This window comes from Spermophilus citellus (assembly GCF_964194105.1).
Source record: "Spermophilus citellus genome assembly, chromosome: X".
Classification (NCBI taxonomy): domain Eukaryota; kingdom Metazoa; phylum Chordata; class Mammalia; order Rodentia; family Sciuridae; genus Spermophilus; species Spermophilus citellus.
Window position 1 is genome coordinate 106,321,552 of NC_138190.1, and position 26,597 is coordinate 106,348,148.

At 40.4% G+C, this 26,597-nt stretch overlaps 1 protein-coding gene and 2 pseudogenes across 3 annotated transcripts; 2 read left to right on the forward strand and 1 right to left on the reverse strand.

Annotated features, from left to right (window-relative positions):
• Positions 1–1,056: 1,056 nt before the first annotated feature.
• LOC308639510 (ribonuclease inhibitor-like) lies at positions 1,057–20,383 on the forward strand (annotated as a pseudogene). The gene is made up of 8 exons (XR_014024285.1): positions 1,057–1,092; positions 1,206–1,261; positions 11,907–12,086; positions 12,695–12,863; positions 12,968–13,138; positions 13,437–13,607; positions 13,978–14,151; positions 18,155–20,383. The product of XR_014024285.1 is annotated as a ribonuclease inhibitor-like (transcript).
• LOC308638949 (testis-expressed protein 13A-like) lies at positions 3,604–5,148 on the reverse strand (the record flags this gene model as incomplete). The annotated part of the gene is made up of 2 exons (XM_081276885.1): positions 4,366–5,148; positions 3,604–4,325 (listed from the first exon to the last, which is right to left on the reverse strand). The coding sequence occupies exons 1-2, from the start codon at positions 4,865–4,867 to the stop codon at positions 3,604–3,606; spliced, it is 1,224 nt and encodes a 407-aa protein (XP_081133011.1). The 5' UTR covers positions 4,868–5,148.
• Positions 11,026–11,456, forward strand: LOC308639653 (NADH dehydrogenase [ubiquinone] 1 beta subcomplex subunit 4-like; annotated as a pseudogene). The gene has a single exon. The product of its transcript is annotated as an NADH dehydrogenase [ubiquinone] 1 beta subcomplex subunit 4-like (transcript).
• Positions 20,384–26,597: the final 6,214 nt, after the last annotated feature.

The window sequence follows — 26,597 nt, forward strand, 5'->3', positions numbered from 1 at the left end:
ATGGCCTTTCCAAACCCAAAGAAGCCAGTAAATTCAGTTTATTTGTATTTTTGTGAACATTTCATTATTTTACTTTCACATCACAGAATCTTAAAACAATATAAAAACCTTTCATCCAGCTGACCTATATTCCACCCTATCATCCATGCCCCCAACCTATTGCCTTCCATTCCCTGACCTCTAAGACCACCCTCTCTAGGGTAATATCTTCTTTGCTAATGTTTCCAGATCTTTTTTCTCCTCACACAAATAGGAATTTGTAACATAAGACAAACATAATCTATAAAGATATACAGCATACATAGATACAGAACTATGGAAGGTTATTTTACACAAAAGTGACTTATATAATTGTTTTTTCATTTCACAGAACAGTAACTATGCCTCAAATACAATATGTGAACTCTACCTCATTCTTTCACATATTTCTTGCATTTTCAAGCTTCTTTCTGTGATCTTCTTACCTATGACTCAAGTTTCTCTCAATATTCAGAACTCTCTCAACCACATGTCCTGTCACATTCAAACTTTGTCCTTAAAAACAGCTTCCCCTCACTGACTCCACTTCTGCATTTCCCATTCACTCACTCCTTGCAGTTTGGCTTCTATCCTGCCACTCCCCTGAATTTGCTTGAAGATCCAAAGTAAATGCCAAGCCCAATGGACATTTTCAGCTTTTGTTTCCCAGGGCCCCTCAGCCTACACGACTTTCTTTTAAATTTGGTTTCTAGTTGTAGTTGGATACAATACCTTCATTTTATTTTTATGTGGTTCTCAGAATTGAACTTAGTGCCCCACATGTGCTAGGCGAGTGTTCTACCACTGAGCTATAATACCAGCACCCCCTACACACCTTCTCTTTTGATTCATCCCCCATTCAAACTGTTCCTAATTATTTTATTGCCTCCAGCCATCTCCAGCTGGGATGATTTTAACATTTTTTGGATATCTAGAGACACTTTTGTCTGTTATGGCTGAGTGAGGTGGGTACCACTGTCATCTAGTGGATAGAGGCTAAGGATTCTGCTACAGTGTACTGGCAAGCCCCCCATAGTAATGAATTATCCAATTGTAACTGTCAAGAGTACTGAGGTTAGAAAACACTGTCTAGAGGGATATAAACAAACCAAAGACATTTATGAAATGTACAGTTTAAGTAGCTGGCCCCCAATTTGGATGGTGATTGTCCACACCCTTCCTAACAGGAGGCAGCCGAAAGTCACATCTCTGCTGGATGTCCCAGAGCCAAGGCAGCTTTCTGGTATGTAGGTCCACAGTCCCTAGGCGATGTCCAGGACTCCTCCCGTCATGTCTCATTGTGCTCCAGTTGCACACCTCCTCCCCATCCTTCCACCTGAGGGCTAAAGCACACTTTTAGCCCCCTTCAACACAGCTTATGGTCACCAGGGGGAAAAGCAGACCAACCTCCCACCCACCCCCTTCCCCGACTCACTCTCATCTTCCTCCCACCTCTCCCCCTCCCATTGGAGGTTGATTTCCCATTGGATATGCTTCTGTTCTATTTCACATTTATGAATTCACTGAGAGCTTTATAGCCAGATTCCCTTACCACATTTTTCATGGTGGTGGGTTGGAGGAGAGAATGGTCTAGATGAGTACACCCTCTGAGTGTTATGAGTTTCTGACTCACCTTGGCAGTGGTATGAGTTCAGATCTGTCTCTGGTTTCATCTACTGATGAGTGGGGAGGATTCTCCTGTCATGAGACTGTGCAGTTATAGGAGTCCTTGCCGGCAGCTGGTGCTGCTGGCTTCCTTTGTATGCAGCCCTGTGGGATTCCCTTGGGGTGGCAAATCTCTGCTGTGTTAAGAATAAATGTGGGGCAGGGCATGATGGTGAATGCCTGTAATTCCAGCCACTCAGGAGCCTGAGGCAGGAGCATTGCACATTCAACCCAGCTTCAGCAACTTAGCAGGGCCCTGGTAATTCAGCAAGACCCTGCCTCAAAATTTCATACACACACACACACACACACACACACACACACACACACGGCTGAGCATGTTGCTCAGTGGTTAAGCACCCTTGTGTTGAATCCCCAGTACTAAATAAAATTAAATTAAATTAAGTAAACCTGAGTTAACCCCAGACTTGTTCCGATTATTTCTTATTATTTAACTCCCTTAGAACATGAGCCATTCTATTCATTTTGCTCCTGGGGACTTTGGGGATGCAGGAATTCCTATTACTTGACAAGCCTGATGGAACTCCCCAGCCAGTTCCAAAATTTTCTTTTTTATTAAATTTTTTTTGGTTGTAGATGAACACACAGTATCTTTATTTATTTCTATGTGGTGCTGAGGATTGAACCCAGTGCCTCACACATGCGAGGCAAGTGCTTTACCACTGAGCCACAGCCCCAGCCCTCCAAATTTTTCTTTGATGGTTTTTTGTTTCAAATTTCTCTGCTGGTACCAGTTTCTGACTGGGAAGTAATCAGACTCTCCAGAATAGGAACCTATTCAAGTTAGCTTAAAGAAAAGGGTATCTGGGGCTGGGGTTGTGGCTCAGTGGTAGCACACTCACACTCATGTGAGACACTGGGTTCGATCCTCAGAACCACATAAAAATAAGTAAGTAAATAAAATAAAGTTATAAAAAATGTTTAAAAAAATAAAAGAATATCTGGGTAAAGTGGATCCTCATGTAGCATGATTGCAAGATGTGAAAGGAATTGCATCATAGCCACTCTCTCCAGCTCTCTAGAGTTACTGGATCAACTCCTCTATGCCTGTCTGTACCCTGGAAACTCATGCTGGTGTCCTCTAAAAGATACCTCTGTAAAGCACTCAGTTTTGCTCCCTGTTTTCAGGGCCAGGCCTCGGTGTTTGTGGCTATGACCCAGGCCTCAACAAAATTACTCACTGCTTTATTGACCAACTCCATCATGACTATGGCATCTACCTCTCAGTGCTGATGATCTAGCCTAGGAATCTGTGTGGCTCAGGATAAGAGTCAAATGACCAGTCCTATTTCAACCATCATAAGGACTAGGTGGGCAGAGGATGGCCTTTTATATACATGGATTTCCAAGCCCACCAGACACTAGGATGGGGAAACAGACAGACAGACAGACATAGATCTATCTCTATTGATCTACAGATAAATCTATAAATCTATAGATCGATAGATATAGATATATGTATATACACACACATACAGAAGCTTCAGTAATTCTAGTGTTGAATGATAATGCTCTCTAATACAAGAGGTGTAATCTGACCTGGCATGGTGGCATATGCCTTTAATACCAGCTACTTGGGAGGCTGAGGCAGACAGATTCCAAGTTTGAGGCCAGCCTGCACCACTTAGTGAGATCTTGTCTCAAAATAAAAAAAAAAAAATAAAATAAATAAATAAAGGGACTGGGGATGTAGCTTGATGGTACAGCATCCCTGGACTCAATCCCCAATACTACAAAAGGGGGGGGTAATCAAAGCATGTCTTTCCCTCCACCACCTACACCCTCCCCATCTCTCATCCCTTACCTCCCTCCTACCCCTAACCCGCACCTCCCACCCACCTCTGAGAATTGAGTTCCCACTGGGATATGTTTCAGTTCTATTTCATATTTCTGAATTCACTAAGAGCTTTGCAGCCAGATTCCCCTCCCACAGCGGAAGCAACTTTCCCTTCGTGAAAAATTCACAGCTTTACACCAAGGGCAGTCCCAATCCCCAGGCCGGCGAAAAACCGGAGGTTTTCTCTGCTGATGGGATTCAAAGTCTTTCCTATTAAGTGTTTCTGGAGGGTCTAATCCCTGGGCCCCCATATCAGACCACCAGAGGCTAACATCAAAGGCTGAGCTGTGGGGAAGCATCTGAGGTGGAGCAGGTGCTGTGACCATGCCTGTTGGTGGGGATGGTAAGGATGAGGCTGGGAAGGGGGACAATGGAGATGAATATGAGTAAGAGAATGAGGCAGGGAGCTGAACAGGGAGGGGTTCTGATGAGGCTATGGACCCAGGATTCAGGGTCCCAGCAAGAGAAAACATGGTATTTTCCATGGATCTGTGTTCTCCCTCCCTCTGCCCACCAGAGGTGTAATTTTTTGGCTCAGTAGTTCCGAGAAGCTGCAGGAAGCTCCCACCCATCTCCTGTTCGGCCTCTGTGGGGGCGGCTCCCACTGTATCACTCTCCTCTCCTCTTCTTCCTCCTCCTCCTCCTGTAGCATCATCTGCAGCAGCTGTTGCTTCTTCCATCTCACCTGTTACTTCAGTCCCTGCTCCTCTGGCAGTGGCCAAGCCTGGCCCCTCTACAGCCTTGTCTGGGAGGGCCCTCAGCTCCTGGGGATAAGTGGGCAGGGCTGGAATATGTTCTGTGGGAAAGTCAGGGGGCAGACCTACTATTGGGGTAGGGGGTGGGGCAAGGATGGTGGGGTAATCTTACCGCCCTGAGAAGCTTCCACCTCAGTAGATCCCGCTCTTTCTGCACCTCTGCCAGTTTGGCCTGGGCCAGCCGCAACTGGAAGGCAGCCTCCTTGCGTTCCATCTCCCGCTGTGCTCCAAGCTGCTTCAAGTCTGAGGCCAGGGCATGGGCAGCTGACTTGTGTAGTTTGGCAAAGTCGTGTAGCCACTGCACCCTGCGTCCCTGTAAATGCCCCTGCCTGCGAGCGAAGCGCATACCCAGAGCCAGGCTGCTCCAAGCGCAGGCTTCCTGGGCCTGGATGGGTATCTCGCTGTCCTCCAGGATGGTTCTGATCTTATCTTCCACCTCCTCCCAGGACAAAGACATATTCTCAAGGTAGAACTCAGGGCCTTTCACGTGCCTGGCCATCTTCTCGTTGATGAAGGCCACAACCTTGCCATGGCGAAACCCACTACAGGGGTCGTCAGGTTTCAAGGCCATGATGTTTCAGGACCTTATGGCTTCCTGGTCCCTGGGAGATGGATCAAACATTTTTTTTCCTTTTTATTTATTTATTTTGTGTGTGTGCTGGGGATCAAACCCAGGGCTTTGTGTATGCAGCTGAGCTAAATGCCAAACCGCGGATCAAACATTTGCTGTGTTCTTCACCTTTAGCCTTCTCCCTCACCCCTAGTCCTCCATCCCCATCCCTACCCTGTTGCCCTTAGTCCCCACGCCCACCCTTGCATCACCTGTAGCCTCCCACTCTAGTTGCCCTTAGCTCCCCACCTGTACTCACACCGCCATGGCCCTTAACATCTCTCCCCTCACCCATACCCACCACCGGCATGGCCCATAGCCTTACACCATGCCTTCAGTCCCCTCCCCCACCCTTAGCCCCTCCCCTCCCTTCAGTCTCCTCCTCTTTCCTTGGCTCCCCACCCCTCGCTTCTCTGTCCCAGCCACTCATAAAGAGCCACCTCAGCCTCGGTCCCCTCATAGAACGCTTCCCACCGGGCTCACCAGAGTAGATACAGGGCTACCACAGCCCTCTCCCAGGGAGAAAGGGGTCCCTCTCGCTCCGAGGGCTCCGGGAAAAGGGAGCCACGCGGCCAAATCTCTAGGCTTTTACTCTAGGACTGTTCCAACTCCCAGAGACTGCGGGGGTGCCGAGGAGGGAGAGCGGAAGGTCCCGCCCCCTCCTGGGCTCCTAAGGGAACCCACCACATGGCTGAAAGCCATCGAAGGCGGGAAGAAACGGGACTGGTTAGAAAAGACCCAGAATGAAGAAAATGAAGCTCTCAGAAGTAAGTCCAAAAGGTCCCGCCCCACCATGATGGTTTGTTCCACGCCTGGTGAGCCCCCTCCCATACTTGGAATATTCTAGAACAGGAAGTAACTCCAACAGCACTGTGGCTACCAGTAGCCCCAAAGGAAGAGGAGAAGCCAGGAAACAGCCCATCCCCCAACGCCCACCCAACGGGACACTGCAGTAACTTTGGTAATAAACAGTGGCTATTTCCATCCTCAAAATGTACCCTGAATCTGTTCACCCCCATCCCTGATATTAGTTTAGACCCCCTCATTTCTTCCCTCAACCACTGCAGCTCTCTGACGTCAGATACTGACCCGATGTAACCGTCATCAGTGGGATGTGATCCTCTCTCTCAAAACTTTCTTTTTTTTTTTTTAAAGAGAGAGTGAGAGAGGGGGGGAGAGAGAGAGAGAGAATTTTTAATATTTATTTTTTAGTTCTCGGCGGGTATGTTGGTATGTGGTGCTGAGGATCGAACCCCGGCGGCACGCATGCCAGGCGAGCGCGCTACCGCTTGAGCCACATCCCCAGCTTTCAATGACTTTCTGAGGCTTATAGGATAAACTAAAGAGATCCTAGGTTGAGTCCCACTTTTTTTTTGGCATTTTTATCATCTTGAATCTTAGTTTCTACCTATGGGCCCAGGATGAGGACAAAATGTTGAAAGTACATGTAAAGTTGAAGAAATAATGGTTTGTGTGATCCCATTTTTAAAAAATGTAGAAATAAATCTCATATCATACATATGTAATCTAGTATATATTCATATATTTCTATAATCAGATAATTGGAGTGGGAAAGGGTGGCACCACACTCTTACCATAGTTATCACTGGAAGGTGGAGTTGGATGGAAGGTTAGAAAAAAGTTTTTAACTTTTAAAATACATCTTTCTGTGATATAATGTGTTATAAACATGTAATTACATGTATATACATACATATATAAATTTATTTATTTATTTATTTATTTAAGATATGGAAAGTTATATGCCAGCATTTTATTTTTTTTAATTGGTTGTTCACAACATTACAAAGCTCTTGACATATCATATTTCATACATTAGATTGAAGTGGGTTATGAACCCCCAGTTTTACCCCAAATGCAGATTGCAGAATCACGTCGGTTACACATCCACAATTTTACATAATGCCCTATTAGTAATTGTTGTATTCTGCTACCTTCCCTATCCCCTACTATCCCCCCTCCCCTCCCCTCCCATCTTCTCTCTCTACCCCATCTACTGTAATTCATTTCTCTCCTTGTTTATTTTCCCATTCCCCTCACAACCTCTTATATGTAATTTTGTATAGCAATGAGGGTCTCCCTTCATTTCCATGCAATTTCCCTTTTCTCTCCCTTTCCCTCCCATCTCATGTCTCTGTTTAATGTTAATCTTTTCTTCCTGCTCTTCCTCCCTGCTCTGTTCATAGTTGCTCTCATTATATCAAAGAAGACATTTGGTATTTGTTTTTTAGGGATTGGCTAGCTTCACTAAGCATAATCTGCTCTAGTGCCATCCATTTCCCTGCAAATTCTATGATTTTGTCATTTTTTTATTGCTGCATAGTACTCCATTGTATAGATGCCACATTTTTTTTATCCATTCATCTATTGAAGGGCATCTGGGTTGGTTCCACAGTCTAGCTATTGTGAATTGTGCTGCTATGAACATCGATGTGGCAGTATCCCTGTAGCATGCTCTTTTAAGGTCTTCAGGGAATAGTCCAAGAAGGGCAATAGCAGGGTCAAATGGTGGTTCCATTCCCAGCTTTCCCAGGAATCTCCATACTGCTTTCCAAATTGGCCGCACCAATTTGCAGTCCCACCAGCAATGTACAAGTGTACCCTTTTCTCCACATCCTCGCCAGCACTTGTTGTTATTTGACTTCATAGTGGCTGCCAATCTTACTGGAGTGAGATGGTATCTTAGGGTGGTTTTGATTTGCATTTCTCTGACTGCTAGAGATGGTGAGCATTTTTTCATGTACTTGTTGATAGATTGTATGTCCTCCTCTGAGAAGTGTCTGTTCAGGTCCTTGGCCCATTTGTTGATTGGGTTATTTGTTATCTTATTGTCTAATTTTTTGAGTTCTTTGTATACTCTGGATATTAGGGCTCTATCTGAAGTGTGAGGAGTAAAAATTTGTTCCCAGGATGTAGGCTCCCTATTTACCTCTCTTATTGTTTCTCTTGCTGAGAAAAAACTTTTTAGTTTAAGTAAGTCCCATTTGTTGATTCTTGTTATCTCCCTAAGTTGCTGAAGCTGGCCTTGACCTTGTGATCCTCCTGCCTCAGCCTCTCAAAATCACTAGAATTAAAGGCATGCACCACTGTGCCTGGCTTATTATAAAAAATCTTTATAATACAGAAAAATATAAAGTTGGTTTTTTTAAAGGGGATATTGCTCAGGGGTACAGTGCTTGCCTAGCAGATGGGAGGCCACACACACAAACACACCCCCACATACCCATACCCACAGTCTATATTTCCAGCATCCAAAGAACCAGCATTTTAAGTAAGTTGCAATTGTTAGTTGCTGTTCTGCAAGATGTGTGTGGTGTTAAAAAGCACGTTTCAAAGAGTTATGGAAAACAAGAAAAAGAGTGGCAATCCCTGAACTTGTCCTGTGTAACAAGTTTGGAAAAAATATTTTTTATTCTAAATGGCATATAATCAATGTCAATATTAACTCATTGAGTACCTATTGAGTTCTCTATAACAAGCACTGTGCTAAGTGCTTTGTATAATGATTTCCTTTAATCTGCGTACAGCTCTAAGAGGTTCAGATTATTGTACCCATTTTAGCAGAGGAGGAAATGGAAGCCCAACATCATTAGGCTAAACAACATGGCAAGGGCAGAATTCAAAACCCAGATTTACATGAATTCACAGTCCATTGTATTCACCTTAATTAAATATTTGTCATCATATATGTATTAGGGTTTGACAGAGAAACAGATGGATAGGATGTTTGTGTGCAGGTATGCATGTACACACACCCACACATGTGACTGTGTAGAGATTAATTTTAAAAGATTGGCTCATGTGATTATGGAGATTGGCAAGTCTGAAATCTGCAGGGGAGGCTGGCAGACTGGAAACCAAGGGAAGAACCCATGTTACAGTTAAGTCCAAAGGCTGTTTGTTGACAGAATTTCTTCTGAGGAGAAGGTCAGTATTTTTCCATTATCTTTCAAATGATTAGACATGTTTCTCCCACATACATTTTTCAAAGTCTACTGATTAAGATACTGATCGCATCTTAAAAGTACCTTCACAGAAACATCTAGAACAATGTTTGACCAAATATCTGGCTACCACGGACTAGCCAACTTGACACATAAAAGTAACTCACAATATATATGTGGGATTTTTAAAAATTTTGGCAGCACTGGGGATTGAACCCAAGGGTGTCTTACCATAGAGCTACATACTCAGCCCCCTTTTTAAATTTATTTTTTATTTTTATTTTTTTAATTTTTTAGTTGTTGATTGACCTTTATTTATTTACTTATATGTGGTGCTGGGTATCGAACCCAGTACCTCACATGTGCTAGGCAAGCACTCTACCGCTGAGTCACAACCCCAGCCCCCCTTTTTAATTTTGAGACAGGGTCTTATTGTTGAGGATCTCAGTGAGTTGCTGAGGATGGCTTCAAACTTGAGATCCTCCTGCCTCAGCCTCCCAAGTAGCTGGGTTTACAGGCATGTGCCACTGTTCCAGCTTATATGTGGGACTTTTAAAAAGCAAAAGCTCTTTAGCATTAAAGCTTTATAAAATCCACTTTGAGAACTCATTTTATACAAAGTACCTCTTTTTAAAATTTCAAAACTGGGGAGCTATAAATACATTTCCTTATGAACCTTCTTCAATACTGAGTTTGGTGTATCCTCTACTCTTGCTCTGTGCCTTCTCTCCCTAAAAGTAGACCTCAAACTCCAAGATCTTGACTTCTGGGACAGCTTCCATGGCAAGGTCCCAGGATTGCTGGACTGGCATAAGGGGAATGTACCTGGCCCTGATGGAGCAGAACCTTACCAGATATGAACTTCGAATAGTTGAACCACCAAAAGTACCTTTTGGGAAAAAAAAAGAAACAATTGCTGATGAATATGGTCCAGATATTGAGCCCAACCTGTGGATGTGGGTGAAACCCAATGTGGTGTATCCCCATGGCAAGCTAGAAAGGGGAGGATCTGATTAGTGAGTTCCCATCCCCTCAGCCACTCCTGAAGGAGGAAGATTCCAGCTGCTTAGAGGTCACAAGGGCGAAATCATTGCTGCATTACTCCAGTGAGAAGTCTCTCTTGGAAGCACTTCACCTCTTCCTCCAGCAACTGGGAGCTCCCTGAAGAGGAGGCGGCTAAGGACCAGGATGACAGCTCCTCTGTGGCTCTCTGTCTCCTCACTCAAGGGCTCCCCTCCAAAGGTGGAGGCTTCCCAAAGCCATCAGCCCAGAGGGAAGGGCTCTGGTCCCAGCCCCCTCTCAATTACTTCCACCTAATTGCCCTGGCACTAAGAAACAGTCCTTGCTGTGGGTGGCCTCAATATGTAGCAGATCTGCAGTTTCATTTGTCAACACTTCCCCTTTTTCTGGACAGCAATGCACCAAAAGGCTGGAAGAATACTGTTCATCACAATCTCTGTTTCTGTGACAGCTTTGAGAAAGTGTCCATGTGATGCCCTTCCTCTTTAACCTTTAACTCTAAGAAGCAAAGTCTGCCATGCCCTACTAAAGTTTCTTTCAACAGCCAAAAAAAAAAAAAAAAAAAGACTTAGTTTGGAACATAGTGAGTCAAGAAAAAATTGAGGATTAAAAGATCGTAGTGTATATCTAGAAATTCTTGAAAGTGGTAAAAGAAAAGTTGATGGAAATGGTTCAGGAATTTGACTACTTAATATGGAGAAACAGAGATTAAGGCAACAGGGAAGTCAATAAAAAACACTCTTCATTCCCCAAAATGAATATTATATGGATGATTCTGATAAATTAGGTTTCTCTAAGGATGGGAAACTAATAATAGTGGATATTTAGATAAGAGGAAAAGAGGGCTGGGGTTGTGGCTCAGTGGTAGAGCGCTTGCCTAGCACTTGTGAGACCCTGAGTTCAATCCTCAGCACCACATGGAAATAAATAAATAAATGTCTATCAACAACTAAAAAAAAACATTAAGAAAAGAGGAAACAAAGTGCATTGGCTGTAAAGTTTATTAAGGACAATTATAGAATTTTCCCTCTGGGATTTGAAAGAAATGAGATAGAGTGTTAAATTAATACAGGAATTTAAAGTTAGATTAGATTATCAAGATTTCGGCAGTCGCAGTTGTGCCAGGGCACCAAGATGTCGTTTCCAAAGTATAAGCCCTTGCGTCTGGCCACTCTACTCCCTACCCTTGACCCTGCTGAGTACACCAAATACACCATATCTCTGGAAACCCTGAAGGCGCAAGCTGAGAGGTTGGCCATAAGAGTCGGCTTAAATGGGGGTATCTGCTTCAGTACAATGACCCCAACCGTGGAGGGCTCATTGAAGATCCTGCCTTAATTCACTGGACCTACGCAAGATCAGAAAATATCTATCCAAATTTTAGACCCACTCCCAAGAACTCACTCTTAGGAGCTCTGTTTGGAATTGAACCCCTGTTCTTCTGGTATTATGTTTTCAAAACTTATAGGAATAGGAAGGAAAAACTTACCCAGGAAGGAAAATTGGACTGAAAATTTAATATCTCCTATTAAGTCTGGCAATGATGACTAATATATTCTTGCTTAATAAATCGTCTAATAATCATTTAAAAAAAAGATTTCCTCCCAACCCTTTTCTAAGATAAGTCAACATTTATTGAGTTCCCACTGTGAAAACACCTTGTTTTGGAAACATTTCATAATTTTGTGACATGCTTAAGATTTGGGGTCTTGGGCTGGGGATGTGGCTCAGGCGGTAGCGCGCTCGCCTGGCATGCATGCGGCGCTGGGTTTGATCCTCAGCACCACATACAAACAAAGATGTTGTGTCTGCCGAAAACTAAAAAAAAAAAAATTAAAAAATTCTCTCTCTCTCTCTCTCTCTCTCTCTCTCTCTCTCTCTCTCTCTCAAAAAAAAAAAGATTTGGGGTCTTATAACTGTGAAACTTTTTTTTTTCTGTTCATGTGGTATTATAGGTAGAAAGTGAGTAGTATTCTAAAATGGCCAATTCTATCTCTCTTCATCTTTCTTTTCAGGTTGTGTGCTAGCCTTCTCCCAGAAAGCTCAGAGGCTGTTTGCAAGTATCTTGCCTCTGTTCTCATTTGCAACTCACATCTCACTGAATTGGACCTGAATGAAAATCCCCTGGGGGACAAAGGAGTGAAGTATCTTTGTGAGGGTCTTAGACATTCCAACTGTAAATTGGAGAAACTAGAGTAAGTTTCTTACAACTCTCTTGCATCATCTAATGATCACTTGTTGAGTGCAAGCTATGTGCTTGGTGCTTCCCAGAAGTTATCTCACTTTATTCACTACTTAGAATAAACATAAAGGGCAGACTTTCTTATCTGTATTGTAAAGATGAAGACACTGAAGATTAGAGGAAAAGTGACTTGTTCAAAGTCATACTGCTAATAAGTGATAGTCAGGATGTGATTCCAACATATGTCTCCAAATCTGATATTCTTTGTAGTATACCACAGCTTTGTGTTTATAGGAATGACATCAATTATTAACTACATAAAATATACCTACTATGTATCCAAAGATTGTGGGGATAGATGTCAGTGGTGTTATCAGAAGTTCTTCATGTGACAGGGCTACCCTTAAGAACATAACAGATACGTAACCATATTGTGGAATGTCAGATGAGCTCAGGAAGAGGATGAGGTCACTGTTGGCTGGAGACATCAGGAGGTGCTTCTGTGAAGGTGGTGGGACATGAGCTGGAATTCAAAGGAGGAAGCAGGGAGCCTGCTAGGACATGCCCAGGAATCCCAAATGATGACAGTGGCTGATTTTTCTTTTCTTTTTCTCTGATTAGCTTAAGCAAATGTTACCTCTCAGATGTGAGCTGTGTGGAGCTCTCTTCTTTCTTGCAAGTGAGTCACATTTTAAAAGAACTGTTTGTGTTTGCCAATGTCCTGGGAGACAGGAGTACAGCATCTCTGTGAAGGTCTGCTGCATGCAAAGGGAGTAATTGAGAATCTTGTGTATTGTCTGCTTATCCTTGTCCTCATGAGCTTTTGCATTTGAGGGTCAGCAGGAATCCCAGCTGCTATAGTTAACAGCCATCGTGGTGTCTTTTTCTTTCCAGGCTTTCTGAATGTTCCCTCTCTGTAGCTTCCTGTAAGCCCCTTGTCCAAGTCCAGAGCTCCACCTGGAGCCTGACAAGACTGCTTTTGATTAATAACAGAATTGAAGATTTGGGACTGAAATTGCTGTGTGAAGGATTAAAACAGCCCGGCTGTCAGTTAAAGGATCTGGCGTAAGTATTCTGGACTGTAGCCATAGGCAGTTTCTTGATAGTTGAGCAATTCCCCAAATTAAATATTTCTTGGCCTGGTGATTGAATCTCCAAGGAAGCAATAAATGAAGAGCCAAATAATTTAGAGGGAATAAATTATCCTTTCTCCACAATCACTGCTTTGCTCTGACCCAAGGGATTTTTTTCTAACGTGGCACTCTAATTATCTAATGTGATTTTCTAACGGGAAAAAACAACTCCTAAAGTGACCTGGTATAGATGAAATGTCATCAGCTTTCTCTTCCTTAATTATTGGCAGGTTATGAACCTGTCATCTGACTGGAACGTGTTGCCAGAATTTTTGCAGTGCACTCTATACAAATGAACACCTGAGAGACCTTGACCTCAGTGACAATGCCTTAGGGGAAGAGGGCATGAAGGTGCTATGTGAAGGGCTGAAACACCCCTGCTGCAAGCTACAGTCCTTGTGGTAATTGTAGGGAGATTCATGTCTAGTGAATTTTGTTTTGTTTTGTCTTTTTTTTTTTTTTTTTTTTTTGTACCAGGGATTGAACCCAAGGGTGCTTGACCACCGAGCCACATTCCCAACATCCCCAGCCCTTTGTTATATTTTATTAGAGACAGGGTCTTGCTGAGTTGCTTAGGGCCTTGCTCAGTTGCTGAGGCTGGCTTTGAACTTGTGATCCTCCTGCCTTGGCCTCCAGAGTTGCTGGGACTGCAGGTGTGCATAGCTGTGCCTGGCTCTAGTGAGCTTTTGTTTCAGGCTGTTTATGAAAGGGAAGGCCACTATGGAACTTGGGATTTCACAGATTTCTTTCTTAAATCTTCAAACCCTTCAGGTTAGTAGAATGTCACCTCACAGGTGTGTGCTATGGAGCCCTTGCCTCAAAGTCCTCAAACAGAAATGAGAATTTAACATTGCTAGACTTAAGTGGAAATGACCTCAAAGATTTTGGAGTGCAAATGCTCTGTGATGTACTGATTCATCCAATATGCAAACTTCAGATATTCTAGTAAGTCACTATGGTCGGGGAAATGGGCAGGGGGCCCTTTTCAGGACAGGCACATTGGGTTTGGTCATCACTCACTTCAGTGAAGAAAGAGAAGTAAAACTGAAGGCAGACAAAGCTTAGACAAAATAATAAAGTAAGTTTAATGGGAGAAGCTGAGAACAGGCAGCCTTGTATCTTGCTACTAAAGGAAGAAGCATGGTAGGGGAAAGAGAGCATAGGATCTAGATTTTGCTAGGTCTGGCTCAAATCCTGGATCTTAACATCTACTGGCTACATGACCAGCATGCTAACTTAATCTCTCTGAACTTCAGTATCCTTGTCTGAAAATGGGGATGAAGCTGGTATTGACTACCCAAGGTTAACATGGGCACTGGATTTAGATGTACAACCTTTAGCACATAGGAGGTACTCCATAAATTTTAGGCCCTTTCCATTTCTACTTTTAGTACATTATGGAATGCTTAATATGTATATTTTAAGTGTCTCCAAAACTCAAGGGGATGAAGCTGTAGTTGTATAATTAAAGAAGATGGAGGTCTTAACCCTCCCTGATCAGTGTCCGTCTGTCAACTCAGCAGGCTGGCATAACACACAAAGTAATTCTTAATTACAATACAACTGTGCTCTGTTGGCAACTAACTAGTGGCCAAATGACCATTTGTTTCTGGCATTCAGAACTGGAACACATAATGGAAAATAAAGCCTGAAAATAAAAATTCCACATTCCAAAATCCATTTGATAGGTTGAATTGTAAATGAAAACAGCATAAAGGATGGATTACAAGTATGTCTAAAACAAAACTGGTTCTTTACCAGAGAATGAAGTCTGCTGGTTCCAAAGGCTCAAGAGTGTGGTGATTATTGCCCAAGCAGAGGTAATTATGCACAACATTACAAACCTCAGGGATTAGGGACCTTCATAGTGTCTCTTTCAAAAAGATGTAGATGGAGCCTTTATTTTCAAGAAAGTTAAATAAACTCAGCTACTAACTTAAGGTTTATTTAAATGAAAGTAGTTTTAACGTGGCAGCACCCAACAGTGTGTATGGTGCGGTAAAGTTTCTAAATAATAGCAAGAAGAAATTATTTTGGGGGGGATGGTGTGCAGTTACTTGTTTTTGTTGTTGTTATTAGTTATAAATTGTTACACTATTTCCCATTTCTCTTATGTTTTTAACCTATGTCTTTTAACCTAAAAGCTTTAATTATGTTTTCAGGCCAACTTTCAAACCCTCATAACTTGTCAATCCACAAGTTGAGGGCAGTGTGCAATTGTAAATTTGAATATAAAATAAAGGACACACAAACAGAGTAGAAATAATATGTTGATTTCAAATAAATTTTGAGTGTTAGAATGTATACAAAACAAAACTGAAATCATTGGAAACAGGTACTAACCCAAGTTAGAGGAACATGTGGATCATTTAATATAGTGAGCCGGCGATGAGTCAATCAAGGAGAGCCTCCTGAGAATTGTCTTCTCTAGAAATTATAAAGGCTATAAGATGGTTATTTTCTATGAGCTGCTTCAGTGCAGGGTCTGAATCTTGTTCCTCATTATAGTTCCTCTGTAAATTTCCTGGCACAGTGCTTGGAACTACATATAAGAAGCCAGTTAGTAATTTAGATCATCCAGGGCCAAAGAAAGAAGACAATTATTATTATGTTCAATAAAGACTAAGTGTCTAGATGTTCAGAAGATCAAGAAAAATAAAAAGTGTGTCCTTAAAATGACAAAGCTCATCTTCAGTCATTCCACAAGCACTTATTCCATACCTCTTATGTGTCAGATTGATGTTCCAGGTGATGTAATGAAACAAGAATGAATAAGATATGAGACATCGTTAATACTTTTCAGGGGCCAATGAGCCCAGTAGTAGAGAGATACCTAAACTCATTAAAGCAATGAGATAATCAACCAAGAGGTATTAAGGAAGCCATTGCAGGATACACTAACCCAGCTCAAAAGGGTCAGGGAAAGCTTCTTGGAAGAAAGGCCACAAGAGTTGAATGTTTATGACTATAGCTAGGGGAGGTGGGGGTAATGATGGAGGAGGGTAGTCCAGGCTTAGGAGATAGCATAAGGAAAGGTACCCAGACAACAAACAACATGGTTTATGGTTCGTGATGAGAACAGGGGTGTGAAATTTCTGAGAACTTTGGCATTGCTAGAGCACAAATTGCTAAGCAGTATGTCAGTAAATGGGCCTGGGGAGGAGTCAGGACTCTCATATATCATATGTGACAAGTTAGACCTGTTAGTAGAATTTGAGCATATATTCAGTCATCTCTTTATCCTACATGCTCCTGTAGTAATAGTACATTTTGGAACCACTCCTTATCCCATATGTCCAAAGCTAGATGGGAAATCAGTCTAGGGTTGCTGCTGCTTCTCACTGATCCTTGGTGTTCATCTTGAGAACGATCCTACCCATTCAAACAGAAGCTTGGTAACTGAACAGTGATGTCCTGGTTGTTCAAGGATTCCTGCTAGCCCTGCAGTGACATTACACTTCCACTCCACAGTTACAGATATTTTAATCTATATGCAAATATGCACTTATTGTTTTATAAAGTACCATTTGTGTCAGGGTAGCTGAGTGTGGAGGAGCTCCATTTATCACCACAGGTATGTACATGCTGAAGGCTTCTCTTGCTCACCAAGGCCTTTGAGTGGAGCAATGTTCACCATTTAAGCCTTCCTCTTTCTTCAAGTCAATTTTATTTTAGTCATCTTGGCGTCTTTCCCAGCCAGTGGACCTTGGATGAGATTCCCTAGCTCATCCTTGATACTTGTTCCTAATTTTAAATGTAGAAATAAAGGATTGAGAGTTCTCTTTACTTCCAGAAGACATCTAGGCTTCCTGATTAAATTGCCTCCGCAAACTCAGTGATAAATGCTACCTATAACAAGGGAAGGCAGCTTTTGCTAGGTCACTCAAAATATTCTAAAGGTGTTGTTACACTTGTATGGCATTAAATATACACCTACCATACAATTATATAAATGAAGCCATTCATTTTGCTTTTCTAGATAAAGATTAGTTTTTATCCACAAAAACTATACTTCACTTCATAATTGAAAGAGTTGTCTTTTGTAGTCAGTAGGCTTTAATCATGGATATATATATTGAGTTTGAAGTGCCTAAGAAACACTCAGGAAGTTTTCTAGTAGGTAGGCAGCTGGATACAGGAGTATGCCCTGGGAAGCAATTATCTATGTAGAAATGATATCTGAAGTTATGGCAGTGGTTAGGATCTGTTAGGAAGAGTTAGGAGAGAAGAACATGAAAAATCTCTCTGGAGGAATAGGTCCTGAGCAATATCAGCTTTTAAGAGGTAGCTATGGAAAGGAAAAACCATGGAGAGAACCAAGAGAGAATGGTGTTCTTGAAGCCAAGGGGAAAATGAGTTTCAAGGAAGAAATGCTCAACAACATCAAATGCAGCAGAGAGGTCCATTAGAATGAGTACTGAAAAGTGTGCATTGAATTGAGCAATTAGGAATTTATAAGTGACCTTATGAAATGATGTTTTAGTGGTGGGGTAGGTTCAGAAACCATATTGCAGTAACTCGAGAGAAGTAAGGAAATGGAGAGAGCAGAGAGTACTTTTTCAAGAAGTTTGTGAAAAGTACAGATGTAAGGTCACAGCTGGACGGAGGTGTGGGGCTGCAAAAAATAGGGAGTTCTCTTTTTGCCTTGAGATAGGTATGTTTGTAGGCTGAGATAAAGGAGCCCATAGAAAGGGAGACATTGCAGCTACAGGATCGGGAACTAATGGAATGATGGAACAGGGGGTTGGACAAGGCAGGGACAGGAGTGAGAATCTAAGAGGAAAGGAGTTAAGGCTGGGGGAGGAGGTAGATAAATGAGTGGATGCAGTAACTGATTGGTGCCATGGAGCAAGTATGAGTCGGAATGTTATCCTTTAGAATAGGAGAGTTGCTTCAAGAATCTGCTGGCTTGACTTTACTCAAGATTTTTTCTTTTTGTTTCTCACAGCATTGACACAGATCATTTACATGAAGATACATTTAAAAAGATGGAAGCTTTAAAAATGAGCAAGCCTGGACCTACCTGGTAATTTCCCAGGAGAGCCTCTGAAAAGACTTCATACAGACTCTCTACATTTGGTACCACCTTTAACAGATGTGCAGTATTGTTTTTCCAAATCTGTTAACCTTTGCTGAGGAATCTCCTATGAAATAAGTATCAGTGATTGCCATTTCTTACATAAAACCGTCCACTAAATAGGATGTAAAAGACAGAAGCACCTTAGTTGAAATGTTTTCAGCAATAATACCTTATATTTATATATTGTATTACCATGTTAACTGTACTATCACAAGAACCTCTAAGGTGGGAAGGTTAGGTTTAGAAAAGTTGTGACTAACTCCAGGTTACACAGATCATTAGTGAGAGAGCTGAGGCTGGAATTCAGCCAGTTCTTCCAACTCTCAGACCATGCAAAAAAACAGTAGGAAAAAAAACATGAATGAGTCTACTTAAACAAGATCCTTGAATCGATTAAAAGACAAAGGAGTATACAAACATACATTATATCTTATGGTGCTGATTTTAAGTAAACTTATATTTCATGAAAGAGAGAGAAATGAGCTAGATTAATTGGGAAAGTCTCATGGAGGAGGTAAGACTTGATGTTGGTCTTGAAGAGTGAGAAGGATTGAGATAGACAAAAGTATAATAGACCTTGGTTTTAAAACTGTAGGGTGACACATGCCTGTAATCTCAGCAGCTCAGGAGGCTGAGGCAGAAAGATTGCCAGCCTCAGCAACTTAGTGAGTTTAAGGCCAACCTCAGCAACTTAGTAAGACCCTGTCTCAAAAAATAGAAAAGACTGGGGATGTGGCTCAGTGGTTTGGCATCCTTGGGTTTAATCCCTGGTACCAAAAAAAAAAAAATAGAATTTAAAAAAAGACTGCAAGGTTACAGGACTATTTTTGTAAGTATCTCATTAAAAGAGAGAAGAGAGAAATATTTGCTTTAGAATTTAGTGAGCTACCATAGTATCCATACTACTACTAGGCTCCTGAGAGTGCTCTCCAGTTCCCAGTCTTAATTCTTTTTCTGAACCTTTTTAAAAATATATATATTTATTTTTTACTTATAGTTGGACACAGTACCTTTATTTTATTTGTTTTTATGTGGTGCTGAGGATCAAACCCAGGGCCTTGAATTGCTAGGCGAGTGCTCTACTGCTGAGCCACAACCCCAGCCCCAGCCCCCTTTTTCTGAACTTTTAGTATCTCATAAATGTGTTTGTATTTGTTCATGGGTTACCAAGACTAACACACTCCTCATTCCTGACATCTCACTTAGCCCAACAATGATCATTCATAGCACCCTATTCCTATCTCTGCCTAGTTTCCACAAAATGTCAGATGAGACAAATGCAGAAATAGAGTGCCAGGCAAGGAAAATAGCAAAAACTCATTGAAATAGATGTGAATGGAGTATGGGATCAACAGAAATAGGCTGGCCTTATTAAAGTGTAGAGTTGTTCCTGGAAGCTATTCAACTACCTGTGTGACCCTGAACAATTCACTTAGATTCCTAGAACCTCCATTTTCTTATCTATAAAATGGGATAAATTGATTTTAGCCTTGAAGGGCTGCTTCCCAATGTTTCCTTCTCCACTGTAGGCATCAATTAGCTGTACTTGTTTGTATGAGTATGTGTCTATAGTATCATTCAGCTGTGTAGTCTTTGAACTCCTAGATTTTCTTGCTGTAGTAATCCGAGTTAACTTTCCATTTGAACTAAATATGTGCTAGAGGCAGTGAATCTAGTGGTAGAAGAAACAAAGTGAGACAATACTTCAGGTGAGAGATTGTGGAAAATCCAGCTGTTCCATGACCTCATCCATAATTGTATATTTTTTACCACCTCCTGGGAGATGGTAACTCTCAGTAAGGAGACCAGGCTCCCATAAGAATAATAATCAAAGTAGTTTGTTCCCAGATTAATCAAGTTCCCTTTACTCATTTAACATATATTTATTGAATATTTATTATATGCCAGGTTTTGTGCTAATGTTGGGTTTACAGAGATGATTATGCCTTTTCCTGAGCACTTCCCCTCTTTTGTATTCTCTGATTACCCTAGTTCCTCTGTCAGTCTGGTAAAAAATATGATAAAACTCAGTCACATTAAGAACTTAAAGATATAAAGTTAAAAGAAAAATTGCAAAACTGTGTGTATGTGTGTGTGTGTGTGTGTGTGTGTGTGTGTGTGTAAAAATCATGTATATGTATTTGTATGTGTCTGTACAGAAAAATGTATGGAATAATATATATGATTAATCACAAATACTGATAAGCTCTGGCAAGAAGAATTTGGCAAGCAGGGCAATAAATAGAATAGGAAAGAAACTTTTTATCTATATCCTCCTGTTCTACTTGATGTTTTTACCATGTACATGTATTACTTTTATAATTAATAAACTTGCTGTTAAAAATAAAAATCATACTGGTGAGTTATTCTTCTTCTTTTAAAACACTTTGTGATACTGGTGCAAAGACAGATATACACAATGAAACAGAATAGAGTCTAGAAATATCTACCCTCATTGGACAATTGATGCAATGCAAAGAGATAATATTTTCAACAAATTGTGCTGTAACAATTGGATAGGCATTTGCAAATGAATGGCTCTACATCCTTAATTCATACAAATATTGGCTCAAAATATAGCCATCACGTGCTACCTGTCCCCTGCTTACCCTCCCTTCACTTTTTAAATATTTCAAACTTTCTCTTGCCCTTCTACCTCATTTTCTGTTTACTTAAGGAGCTGTAATTTTACTACCAGTTAGAACAAGGCCAGAAGCATCACAATCCCTGATCTCAAATTATACTACAGAGCTATAATAACAAAAAAACAGCATGCTATTGGCATCAAAACAGAGATGAAAATGAATGAAATAGAAGACACAGAGACAAAGTCACATAGTTACAGTCATCTGATACTTGGCAAAGCTGCCAAAAATATGTTAGAGAAAAGACAGCCTTTTAAACAAATGGTGCTGGGTAAACTGGATATCAATATGTAGACAATGAAACCAGATGCTTATCTCTTGCCTTGCACAAAATTCAAATCAAAGTGGATTAGAGATGCCAGAATTAGACCAGAGACTTTTTAACTGCTAGAAGAAAACACAGTGTCAATACTTTATCATGTTGCCAGAGGTACTGACTTCCTTAACAAGAACCCTATACCTCGAGGAATAAAACCAAGAATCAATAAGTGACATGGCATCAAATTAAAAAGCTTCTGCACAGAAAAGGAAGCAAGAGCATGAAGAGAGAACCTGAAAATGGGAGAATAGCTTTGTCACTTACTCCTATGACAGGGAATTAATGCCCAGAATATATAAAGAATTGAAAAATCTTAACACACACACACACACACACACACACACACACACACACACACATGCACAAAGCCACCAATCAATAAATAGACAAAATAACTGAATAGGTATTTCTCAAAAGAAGAAATACAAATGGCTAGCAAATATATGAAAAAGTATTACACATTCGTAGCAATCAGTGAAATGCAAATAAAAACTACACTAAGATTTTATCTCACTCCTGTTAAAATGGCAATCCTTAATAATATAAATAATAATAAATGCTGGAGAGGATGTGGGGGAAGTGTTACTCTCACACATTGTTGGTGAATCTGCAAATTAGTGCAACTACTTTGTAAAGCAGTGGGGAGATTCCTCAAAAAACTAGAAATGAAACTACTAAATGGCCCTGCTATCCCACTCCTTGGTATTTATCAAAAAACAAAACCCCTAAAATTAGCTAACTTCAATGTTTATCGTAGCACAATTCACAATATCCAAGTTATGGAATCAACCCAGATGCCTATCAACAGATGAATGGAAAAAGAAAATGTGGTATAGATATACAATGAAGTTTTTTTCAGCCATAAAGAAGAATGAAATTATGGAATTTTTTGGTAAATGGATAGAACTGGAGAGCATCATGCTAAATGAAATAAGACAGATTCATAAGCTCAAGGGTTGAATATTTTCTCTCATATGCAGAAGACAGAGCAAAACTGAGCCACAACACAGCCCCTCTATGGGTCATTCTTATGTGGAGTCCTATGCATGATTCTCACCTGCGCCCTTTACCTCTGCCCAGTGGTATTATGGAAGTTACCATGACTCCCAAATCTGTGTTACCCCTTGTGTCCTTTTGCATTAACCACATTCTATTTATCTCTCTGATGCAAAATAGCATTCAGAGATTGAGAATGCTGAATAGCTCCTCTTTCTAATTTTTTTCCATGGAAGCACATCGTCAGGTTGATCAACATCATTATTTCTTAGGAAAATAAAAATTAAAACCACCATGAGCCTCAACTACACACCCACTAGAATGGCTAACATTAAGGTTGACCACATTCAACATTTATAGTGATGAAACTCTAAAAAATTGATTATGAATGTAAAATTGTATATCCAATTTGGAAGAAACATTTCAGTTGTTCACAATGTTACTTACATACCTTATATCCAAACTATTTTATTCTTAGGTATTTACTCAAGAGAAATGAAACCATATGTCTACATGACTTGCACGTGAATGTACATACTACCTTTATTCACAACTCAAGTCCTCATGAGCAAGTAAATGGATAAACAGACTGTACCATATCCATACAATATAATACAGCAAATATAAAAAGAACAAACTGTTGATGCATGCAGCAATTTGAATGAATCTCAGAATAAATATGCTGAGTGAATGAAGCTAGGAGAAAAGGATACATACTGTATTATTTTATTTTTATAGATTTCTAGAAGATTCAAAAAGTACTGTATTTGTGACAGAAAGCAAGTAAGAACTAATTTGGGAATAGGAATGGGGAGACGAAGAGATAGACTCAAAGGGGTACAAAAAAACTTTTCTGGGTGATAGATATGTTCATTATCTTGTCTTTGATGATTTCAGTCAAAAAATTTCAAATTGTATTTTTCAAATGGATTCAGTTTGTTATATGTCAATTATACCTCAATCGAGCTATAAACACAAATATTCATACACATATTCATAAACATGTCTGAAAGAGTCATTTAAGAACACAATTTTCTAACTCCCTTATTCTACAGATGAAGAACCTGGGCTCCAAATAGGTCCAGGTAACACAGTTAATTCATGATAAGACTGAGATAGGATCTTAAATTTCCTTATTCCTGTTCTTGTCCTTAGTACACCAGAGGAGGAATTCAGATCAACATAATAAATTTCATTTGGTGGATTTTTAGGCTTTTGTGTCATACCAGTGGAAAAGACACACTTAATGACAAGTGGTGACTTTCCCAGGATCTTTTCAATAGTGTGCTGGAACTGACTTGTACTGATTCATGAGTGCTGGTGGTTAATTTCCAAAGGAAGTTTTCAAGTTAGTGGTTGAAAAAAGTCATTATTAAAATTTAGATCATATAAGACTACAATTAAATAAGTTACACTAAAATAAATTTAATGAATACTCAAACTCATCACTTCCTAATAATTTTACTACAATCTATGTTATTAAAGTTATTTACATTTTTATAATCTGTGTAATAGAGATATTAAATAACTGTGTTTTATTTTACATCTCTTCTCTTTCCCATTCAGTGACATCATATTGGTAGCCTGAAATTGGCCATAGTGGGAGTGTCTATACCAGATAAATTATCAAATATTACAAATCAGGGATCTCCTTCCTACCCAAAGAACTTGTTGTTAGACACTAGTGCATTTCTGCCTTAAAGCATCATTTTTCTCTGGCATTCATTTATGTCTGGACTGGAAGACAACCCATCCGTGCCTAAAGTCATGCTAGATAAACAGTGGACCATCAGTAAGTGTTCTAGGGAAACTATCCATCCAAGTTTGCCCAAGACTTTTCTGCTTTTAACACTGATTATCCCAGAATATCCTTCAGCTCTGGGAAAGCCAGGATGATTGATCATTTCAGTGTTAACATACTTTTCAAAAATAGGAACCAGCTACTAAGGAGGCTGAGACAGGATGATTGCAAGTTTGAGGCCAGCTTGGGCAACATAGTGAAAACCTGTCTCAAAATAAAAATGAGAAGGGCTAGAGATGTAGCTCAGTGGTAAAGTGTCCCTGTATTCAATATCCAATACCACAACCACCAAAAAAAAAAAAAAAGAATCAGGTAAGTAAATCAATTGAAAGGTATAACATTTCTTGGAAAATTAGACCATCTATGAGATAAATAGTGGACACTATAATCCCATACATTAGATGGAACTTGGGTTGTGGCTCAGTAGTAGAGTGCTTGCCTAGCATGTGTGAGGCACTGGGTTTGATTCTCCGCACCACATATAAATAAATTAAATGAAAGTCAACTGACACCCCCAGAAATATTTTTTTTTAAAATCCATACATTAGAGTCTCAGTAGTATCCAAGAGTAGAAGTCAGGGCCTTACACATGGTAGGTGCTCAAGAAATATCCATGGGTAGTAGCTGACTGAGAGAGGCAGTCCTACAGTGGGAATGCAAGCTCAAAGATGGTGGAGAGAGACAGGAAAACAGAAAAAAACTGAATCAGCCATGAATAAAACTGGGAAGTAGCTGATATATTTTTTTTTGCAGTGTCCTCCAATTTAGGCATTTACTGATGTGCCTAAATCAGGCCTGCCATGTTGTTCACTAATGCTCCAGAACCTTCTCTTCCACCCCTCTCACCACCCAAACTCCCTTACTATTTATATTTTAGGATCCTAGGAACAAACTAGGAGCTAATCATAGGTTAGAATTTAACACACTACAAAGAGAGTCTTATTTTCTCACTATGCAGTGCTTTTGAGAACCTTAAATCATGAGAGAGATAGGCAGGAAAAACTTTCCCATGCTGCATAGATAATTGCTTACTGAGCGCTTGGGTAGAGTGATTCTTGAAAAGAAGTAAAGGAAAATAAAACAGATGGGTCCTTCCAAGCAAACACCTTGGGTATTCTCAATGTGTTAACAACCACAATAAGCACCTCAAAATTATGGCCACCTATTTAATGTTCACATATTACTCTAAATGACTGTGCCATTTTTATCTTCTTTCTCTTGAGGTCTTCCCCAACTTTTGTCCACCTCATATCCAGATTCATTTCCACATGGAGTTGCCAGAATTTGGTAGTGTCTCTGTCTCTGTCTCTCTCTCTCTTGCTTTTTCAATTCTAACCCTGAAAAAGTTGAAGATGCAGTAATATGTTCTATTTCCTAATGTGAATGTATCATGCTCCATCTCAGCAAGCAACTTCTTTAAGGAAGTGCTTAGAGTATGCCTTCTTTTATAAAAGAAACAGAAAAAGATAATAATAATAATAATAATAATAATAATAATAGCATGAAGAATTATTACAATTCAAGAACTTTTTTTGGATACACCTTATGCTTTATTATATTCTCTTATTTAATTCTATGAAGTAGGTATTTAGTTTCTGGATGTTATATATGAGACCCAGTACTGTCAAGCAATTTGTCAAAGGTCATACAGGTAGCAAATGGCAGAGCTAAAATTCAAATCTGTATCTGATCCAAAACTTGTGCTATTGATAACCATACCTCTTTATGTAGAATCCAGCTTGGATTGGAGGAAGAAGGAAGAATGGATATATAAGAATTATTCCATCTGAAAAATATGTATATACTTCCTACTCTATGCTGGGTTTATGGAGTATACAAAAGGTGAATATGCACAGTTCCTGCCCTTAAGGAAATTATTTGGACAGAGGATATTTGACCACTGTTCTAAAAGTCTTTTAAAAAAACAGAATTGGATCAGTACCATAACACAATAATAGCTAGTATCTATTGATATAGATACAATGTATCAGGCCCTCTGCTGATAAATTCTACATATATTTAATCCTTGTGATAACTCTGGAGCTATTAATTCATTGAATACATAAGGAATCAAGACTAGTGGAGAGTCAATTACTTCTTTTTGTTTGGGAGGGGGTACCAGAGATTGAACTCAGGGGCACTTGACCACTGAGCCATATCCCCAGCCCTGTTTTGTATTTTATTTAGAGACAGGATCTCACTGAGTTGCTTAGCACCTTGCTTTTGCTGAGGCTGGCTTTGAACTTGCAATCCTCCTGCCTCAGCCTCCCAAGCTGCTGGGATTAGAGGTGTGTGCCACCATCCCCAGATAGAGTTAATTACTTCTGTAACTCAGAATAGTGTGTAATTGAGCTCTTCAGAGGCAGAAGGAGAAAACTGGACTCAACATTGACTTGTCTGTCTTTCTGAGTGAACTGAACCAACGCAGTGCCTATAAACCACCAGCTACTTCAGTATCACCTGTCCCTTAGCCAGCATTGAATCTGAGGCAGTGTGGCTCCTGACCTTCACTTCACTTGGAATCTTGACAACAGTGAAACCCATCAGAGT